The following is an 8,731-nucleotide window of genomic DNA, read 5'->3' on the forward strand; positions in this document are numbered from 1 at the left end:
AAAAAATGTTCAAACATTTTCTTTGACTATTATCCATAATCTGTTGATATTTGCTAACACATCAGCATTTAATCTGTTCAGTCAAAAAGTTTTTGAGGTAAACTGAACTTCATAAAAACATTTGGTATATATTATTCCCTCACCATAAAATTCTCACTCTCTTGTGGGGGGTCAAACATGTTTCATACAAAAATCAATTGTATATTTTTATTTTTTACGATAACGATTAATTTATCTAAAATTAATTTAGACTAAATAACGTGTTGAATATGCACATCCCACACTGATGACCGCTTCATTGTGAACAGTGTCCTGCTGAAGCAGATGATGATGCCACACAACTCCAGGCCAAGAGAAGCGAGAGGCAAGTGTCACGTCAGACCTTTCAAAACCATTTACATCAGAGTGGTCTGCATGCTAGATGATCTGCAAGAACATCTGACCGGGGCACGTGTCATCGTCTTCCATGGGTCAAGTAGCATTTAGGCTACCAGGGACCCGGGGGGCCTCAGTGCTGTTTACTGATGGAAGTCAATTCACACTCCGCAGAAATGATGGCTGACAATGGTGTTGGAGACGTCAATGAGAGCACTATGCATCAGCCACTGTTGTCACCAGACGAGCCTTTGGTGGTGTGTTACTATGTGGGCAGGTGTGCCTAGTCAATATACTACTTGAATAACAACCAGAATCCTCCAGGGTGAGTCTGTATTCTCCACTCATTTATAGCCAAGACTAGCCTGCAACCAAACTAGTGCTACTTGTCAATTTATTGACACAGACACCAACATACCTGGCACAAAAGGATCATCCTTTGTCATCACCCTTTCACCTTCATGCATTATTGCAGGAGTTTATTTCATTATCTTCAAGATATGTAAGCTTTATTTTGTAGAAACAAAGAATGTCTGCTGATCAGTTTGTTGAACACTATCAGACCATCAGAATTAAGGATTTGTTACCAATGAGTACTGTATTAATTACATATCTGTTTGCATCGCCAATTGTTGCTGTCACATCATTGCAATTAGAAAACCACAGACAAATTTCTACATTCTGGGAACATTATAACCTACTGGAATTAATTTTATGATTTTAAACATCTACTTTTGCATATACCAACTGTTTCCTCCTCCATCAAATTCAGAAGTTTTTTGCAAGCACAGCCATTGAAGGACCTCTGTCTGAAACCTGTCCTGTTTCTCTGGAAGGTACTCTGCGGTTACTCACCTGCTGAAGTGAAGCAACATCATACCAACACTTCCTCTTCTCTCATTTATCTTAGACATTTAAGAACGAATCCATTATTAAGTCAAAATCCACAAATAAGTAGACTTTTACTTTGAAGGTCGAGTAATATGACCCGGAAGTCATTATTATTGCGAGTGTTCATGTTGTATCTGTTGAGAGTGATGTTGGTTAGCTAGCTCATGTCTTGGTTTACTGAGATTAAATGTTGCTTTTTTATTTTTCGTTAATTTCACTGTGAAGTTTCATTGCCTTTCTTTGCGCCTGATAATTGCTGTTGTTATGTTTCACAAATCCTGCGTAGATTCGCCTCGTTCGTGTTTTTGTTAGCCCTCTTCTGTGTGGCTGTGAATCTAGGGTTGAACATGTCCTCCCAACATCAGGAGATATCTCCATGTTTTGGTCAGGTTCTTATTGGGCCACCCGGCTCGGGTAAAACAACCTACTGCCGTGGCATGCAAGAGTTCTTGAACCATCTTGGACGCAAAGTCGTAGTGATAAACCTCGACCCTGCAAACGAAAGACTTCCATATCAGTGTGCAGTGGACATATCGGAGCTTGTTACCCTTGATGATGTGATGGAGGGTTTGAAGCTAGGCCCTAATGGTGGCCTTATCTATTGTATGGAGTACTTAACCACCAATTTGGACTGGTTAGAGGGTAAACTGAAGGAACATCGTGACTGCTACTTCCTCTTCGACTGCCCTGGCCAGGTGGAACTCTACACCCACCACAGTTCAATCAGAAGTATATTTGCCAAGCTGGCAAAATGGAATTTCAGGGTGAGTAAAAAAAATGACATTTAAACTGCTCAGGTAAATCTCCTAATGTCTTAAATCACTGATGCTTCAACACTGGCTCTCATTCGTGACTCTAGCTGACTGCAGTGCATCTGGTGGACTCTCATTATTGTGCTGACCCAGCCAAGTTCATATCTGTTCTCTGCACCTCCTTATCCACCATGCTTCATGTAGAACTGCCTCATGTCAACGTTCTGTCTAAAATGGACCTTATTGAGCAGTATGGGAAGCTGGGTGAGTATTTAATATGGTTTTGCAATTTGTGTGCCAGAATGGGAATACACATTCTGATTTGTTAAATACATTTTATAGAGAGAGAGAAAGAGAGAGAGAGGTTAGACCATCACACTTTGAGGGACAGTGTTGATCTGTACATGCTAATTATATAAGGTGATTAAAAATCAAAGACATGATTCTTCTGTTAAATTCTGCTGCCTCCCTTAAACATATCATCTATGAATGTGACATGATTAGTGTAACTGCACTTGCTAGTTTCAGCCTATATCAAAGCAAGCAGAGATTGTCCTAAGAAATTCACTGTTTTCAAAGTGATTTATTAGTATACATTTAGCAGCAATCTCAACACCATGTTCTTACTAAAATGTCTTGTTGTGAGCCAGCATAATAAAATGTCTATATTTCCTGCTTTGTTGTATTTCAAAGCCTTCAATCTCGATTTCTACACGGAGGTTATGGACCTGTCATACTTGGTGGAACATCTGGCATCTGACCCATTCTTCAAGAAGTTCCACCACCTGAATGAGAAGTTGGCGGAGGTCATTCAAGACTACGGCCTGGTGTCCTTTGTTCCTTTAAATGTCCAGGCAAGTTTCCTCCCTCTATTTCTCTCTCCCACTGCTTCAGCAACCTGAAGACTGGCAGACAAAGGTTACATGATGACCCTTGACCTATATATATATATTTATTAACAGGACAAGGAAAGCATGATGCAAGTCCTGCGCACGGTGGACAAGGCAAACGGCTACTGTTTTGGTGACTTGGAGGAAAGGAATCTGCAGGCCATGATGTCTGCTGCAGTTGGTGCAGATTTTCAGTTTGACTCGTATCCTTATCAGACCAGCCATTGTTTGGCATTGTTGACATTGTATTTGGTGGTGTTCTTCTTTTTCCCTAATTTATTAAATGTATATGTACGTAAAGTTAGGGAGGGGGTTAGATGGCAGGACTTTTTTTATTCTTCGCTTTTAAAGTGATACACATTTCCAAAGAGTTGTTAACTTTGTTTTAGAGCCAAAATGTGTTTACATGTTCCTTAATGATTAATTTCAGAACCCTTGGGGTACAAGAGAGATATTTGGAGCCCAACAAAAAGTCTTTGGAAGAAGAAGTCATGGAATTGTAATTTTGTGTGTACTGATAACAAACACTTGTCTTTGTACCACAAAAGGCATTGATGTTTTAAGAAAAGACAATTTGCAGTAGGTCAGTAAGTCCAAACCATAAAAGAGCACTTACTAATGCAGGATAAAGCATTTTATTTTAATTAACAAAATTTACTTTCACTGAAATAAATGTCCTTATTACTCTTTTATTTGATATTTACATTTTTTCTGAAAATCAGCTGTTACTGCCCTGGTGTACATGTACATTGTATTTTCTCATTGTAATTAACAAAGAGTTGAGCCATTTAATATCTACACACATTTTCTACCTTTCACAGTAAACACTGACATGGTAGCAGCGTGGTTGTGGGTAACTAAGTTCGCTGGGCACAGTGATGTTGCTCCAAGTGTCACTGCTGGGTTGGAAGTGGTCGACCTGGCAGTGACACTGACCCAGCAACAGTCCTGTGGTCAAACTGACCACTGATTAAATGGAGGCTGGCTAATGGAATCTGCTGAATGCAGCAAATGAGCTTGTGCTAGTCTCTTTGTGAACATAAAGTGGGTGTCTACAAGGTACATGTATGTGTAAACATGTTTAAACGTGTATAGTAATGCATCTAAATTTGGTTTATACAAACAGATGGGTTCGGTAGAGGAACTAGAAATTGAAACAATTCCTATAGATAAAATAGGGTATAATTATAAATATATAAAAGACTACATTTTTACCAACTGTAAAATTCTGAAATGGTTACCAACTGTAAACCAACTGTAAACTGTAATAATTTTCGTGCTAAATTTTTATTGTCAACAAAGAGTTGATTCCCTCACCAACCCCCATGGAACCCTTTAAAACTGAATTTTTTATGTTTTTTAAGCCATTACAGTAAGTAATCAATTTTTTAAAGAACATTGTTATCTCCGTTACATTACATAGTCTCTCTCCTTCTCCCACTGTGTCTGGCATGTTCATTTCAACATTCGTGGGACAGACCACCCAACCTACCACATTATATGATTAGTGAGAGCATATTTATAGGGGAGCGCACGCCCCCGTCCCCCATGAATTAATGAGAAGGAGAAGAGCAAAGACGCACGAATTTCGCACGTTTTATTCACCGCGAATAAAAGTATTTGCTTGATAATAGCGTAGTTTTGCCCAGAAGGGGGATCACTATCAAATAGCGACTCAGAAGACGTTCAGTGACACGTCTTCCAAGTTCAAATAGATACGTTTTATTTGTTTGTTCATGTTTGTTTGTTTACTTATTTATTATATAGCATAATGTATGCTGGTAAATTTTTAATATGCTCAGATTTCTAAATCGTTAGTAAGAACTATTATTAAAAACACTGTAAAATGAATTTATTTATTTTTTTGTGAGCGCAATGTAGAACCTTATAAAGTTTAGCCACCAGAGGGCACTGTCACACCAAATACGTTTGTGTAAAGATTGGTTCGAGATGTTCAGAGATGTATAGTTATTTCGGATATATATATATATATATATATATATATATATATATATATATATATATATATATATATATATATATATCCATGGAAATTCTAAGATAGATGATCTTTATTGTGTTCTGAATTAAAGATCAATGAACGGCGTTACCTTTGTGCGTTAGAAGCACCAGTTGGTAGTCAAATGTTGCTAGGCTGTAGTTTATTTATGAGTGCAAAATGTATACATAAAGCTACTGTCTGTATCTGTGTTATTTCCCCCAGTTAATGCGTGGCCTTGCATGCTTGTAATACGACGTTCATTCGAATTTCTTGCAGACTGCTGCAACTGGAACACCTTCCCCATCATATGTAGCCTGGACCTTGGAAAGGCCCTATCACCAGCGGAATAACACAGGAATGCATTGTACATGCGAGGGAGAGATGACAACTATGTTACATAGTGCCTTGTGGTTTTGGAACTTGCCTTTTCAGTTATTTTTATGTTTAAATGCTCGTGCTTTTTATGTAGTTCTGATTTAGTCAGTGTAGTCAGTAAACCTGTGTCACGCCGTACACTATTAAAGCTTTCGCACAAATAATCACCTTAACGCATACTTGTGTGATTCGCGGAAGTATTTGTAGGGCTCGAGTTGTGCTTCGCTTCTTAGCGCACTCTGTGCGTCTGAGTCTTTGGTAAAACACGTAGTGGAGCAGAATGAGAATGGAATACAAACGGTTGTTACATTGCTTGAACATAGTACCTTAGTGAAAAAGCAACACGACAGGATTTATGACGAATAAACTTGTTTAGGTGAACTCATTTTGTGTATTAACAAGATACGTACGAAAATGTATTAATCGGTTTTGTTGGCCTTTTTAAAGAAATGTCAACAAAACCTGGTGATTTATTCTCAGGATTGCACAAACGTTCTTCCAGACACGTGTTTATCATAAGGATTTTAATCCTACGGAGGGAATCGTTATTTAGGGCATTGCTTTTACCACATTTTTGGAGTGATGAAACAAAACAGCACACATTTGCCAACTATACATCCATATTTATACTTTGGCCTTCATGACTATTCCATTATACACACTAAATCTATACCAGACTTATACTAGACCATACATATACAACATAGACATTTTGTTCACGATGATCACATAATAATGCTGCTGCAGTATGCAAACCAGACCTCTAAGAATTTAATTAAATTTTAAATCTATCTGTCTGTCTTTCTATCTAAACTGTGTACTTCATTACAATGTTCAATATCTATACTTCTCTTTTTCTCTCTCTACACACACACACCTACCGGACTATTGTATCCTGGTTTAAGATTGTTGATGTGAACAGCACGTGTTTAGTTTGGGCCTTATGTATTTTTCTTGTTACAGTGTGTTTAGTCCCTAATCTTACTCACAGCTGTAAGCTATCACTAATGATGATGCTTGTAAAGGTAAAGTACTGCAACGACTGCCTGTTTTTTTATGCAACTATAGCAGCTAGCACGTAAGATAAAATGCTAAATTGCTGTTGATACGCACGTCAACTGCGGTCTCAATCCAGAATCCAGTTCACATTTTAGCATGATCTGCACAGTAAAAACCGAGACCAGACAGGCAGGAGTTAGCAATGTAAAATTTGTTTCTGCTTTCAAAGCTTTTTGAATTCACTAGTCTAAAAGATAGACAGATCTGTTAACAGATTTCCCCTTTTTGATTTAGTTTTACTGTGATTTTTAAAACAGATTTATTTATATCCAATACATAAATATAGTATACTGTAATAATTCATAGTACATTAAGATAATGTCTGACAGAGAATTAGCATTCACTAGTCTAAAAGATAGACAGATCTGTTAACAGATTTCCCCTTTTTGATTTAGTTTTACTGTGATTTTTAAAACAGATTTATTTATATCCAATACATAAATATAGTATACTGTAATAATTCATAGTACATTAAGATAATGTCTGACAGAGAATTAGCCTGACAATATAGTGTGAAAATAATATCGATAATAATATGTTTGCTTTAAATAATTGTATGTTGAACTATATATATATATATATATTTATTTATTTATTTATATTTATTTTAGAGACGTAGCTAGGCCCTGTAAAATGATAGTGTTCTCATGTTTTTGTTTTCTATAGGTTTGTTGTGTTTTAGGGGTGTGTTCACGCACGCACATGCATCCTTCGCCGCTGTGGCTCCCCAGAGCGCCTCTCCTCTCCTTAACACACTTCACCCAACGAATGTGTGTGTGTGTGTGTGTGTGTGTGTGTGTGTGTGTGTGTGTGTGTGTGTGTGTGTGTGTGTGTGTGTGTGTGTGTGTGTGTGTGTGTGTGTGTGTGTGACTGCTGCCCAGCAACCTGCTGGCCAGGCCCCAACTTCCCTGCGTCTGCTCTGGTTACTTTGTGGATTCCCATGTGGGGGTGTGTCTGAAAGCAGGCGATTGAATGAACCACTGATTGAATGGTGCGTGCCACAGAGCAGCCTCTTCCCTTGGCCATGGGTGTAGTTTATGTGTAAACTATTGGCAAATTTAGGGTTATGGGAGTGTTTGGGGTATGAGGTTTACATGGTAAACCATATATTTTGAGAGCAGTGACCAATTTTTTTTTGTTTTGTTTTAGTACCTTTACATATATCTGTGAAAAACCATAATGAATCAACTTGCATGTTTTCTAACCTATGAACTATAACAATTGAGAACAACAACAAAAATTGGATCCTTTCCAATTCCAAAAAGATCCTTCAATATACTTTTAATTTGAATCAATAATGTCAATGATGTCGATTACAAACATGGCATATTATTACTGTATTGTAATTATACTTTGAAAGATAAAATTTCACTCTCGTCTTGGGCATCTAAGTGTTCCAACTGTTAAATACAACAATGCCAGATAGATGTGGTAACAGTTAAAACAGTACAACAGTAATAATGTTGTATTAGCACTGCATAAATAAGAAAGTCTATCATTTTTGAAAAAGATGAATAAAACAAAGGATTGTATATTGAACTGCATAGCTGTTTTTACAGTGCAATTAAAACTGCATTTAATAACACTGTAATGTGAGTTTAAGGGAAAATTCAATGAGGATGCAAGTATCAAGACGCAAGAAACAAAATATCTATAGCCAGTTTTTTTATGGTAAAGAATAATATTTGTTCACTTTTTAAATCATACCTAGATCCCCACTGCAGTTACAGGTTTTCAGTAATTAAAGTTAATTATCTATGGCTGAACAAATAGAGGGCAAAATCAGTATATAGAAATGTTGCAGTTGTGTGTTTAAATAGGACTGACTAAATATTAAAATGTAAAAAATATATATACTTATATAAAAATATATATTTAAATGTGTTTTATATTGTTGTGCAAAGTGATCAGATATATGAACACACAATTCAATCGCTAAAGTCTATCCTCAAAATGTAGTTTTAAAAATCACTGTAAAAAAAAAATTCTCTATTGCACAGAGCAGAGCTGGAGCAGGCCAGCACTAGGCTAGCAGCAGCACTGCATTAGAGCTGCTCCGCCCATCCCCCACGCTCACTAGCAGAGTTGTGCTTCTATTGCAGCCAGCAAGGCTTCAGCTAGAGAGGTAGGCAGAGAGAGGAGAGATGAGGGGGGTGGGGAGATGTGAGGACATGAGACCGTGTTATTCTTCTAAAGAGGAATATTTTCCTCCTGTGAGATACCTGCTCTATTTCTTTCAGGGTCCAAACTGCACCACAGTATAAATAGACAGAGGTTATTTTGTGATGATAATGTATTCTGCCTTTCAACCGCTTGCCATGGTTTATCTGATTTTCTTCTCACCCTCTACCTCCCTCCCTCTCTCTCACTCTCTCTCTTTTTTTTTC

General features: G+C 37.4%; 1 protein-coding gene across 2 annotated transcripts; it reads left to right on the plus strand.

Annotated features, from left to right (window-relative positions):
• The first annotated feature begins 1,030 nt into the window (after positions 1 to 1,030).
• Positions 1,031 to 5,431, plus strand: gpn2 (GPN-loop GTPase 2). Of its 2 annotated transcripts, XR_013120721.1 has the most exons (6): positions 1,031 to 2,030; positions 2,126 to 2,282; positions 2,712 to 2,872; positions 2,981 to 3,111; positions 3,339 to 3,491; positions 5,187 to 5,431. XR_013120721.1 is itself a non-coding variant. In XM_076971689.1 (5 exons), the coding sequence occupies exons 1-5, from the start codon at positions 1,614 to 1,616 to the stop codon at positions 3,409 to 3,411; spliced, it is 939 nt and encodes a 312-aa protein (XP_076827804.1). In that variant the 5' UTR covers positions 1,033 to 1,613; the 3' UTR covers positions 3,412 to 3,598. The 2 variants fall into 2 exon arrangements, 1 of the variants encoding a protein (XP_076827804.1); XM_076971689.1 differs by lacking the exon at positions 5,187 to 5,431 and having other exon boundaries at positions 1,033 to 2,030; positions 3,339 to 3,598.
• The last annotated feature ends 3,300 nt before the right edge of the window (positions 5,432 to 8,731 follow it).

Source organism: Brachyhypopomus gauderio, chromosome 13 (genome assembly GCF_052324685.1).
Source record: "Brachyhypopomus gauderio isolate BG-103 chromosome 13, BGAUD_0.2, whole genome shotgun sequence".
NCBI lineage: Eukaryota > Metazoa > Chordata > Actinopteri > Gymnotiformes > Hypopomidae > Brachyhypopomus > Brachyhypopomus gauderio.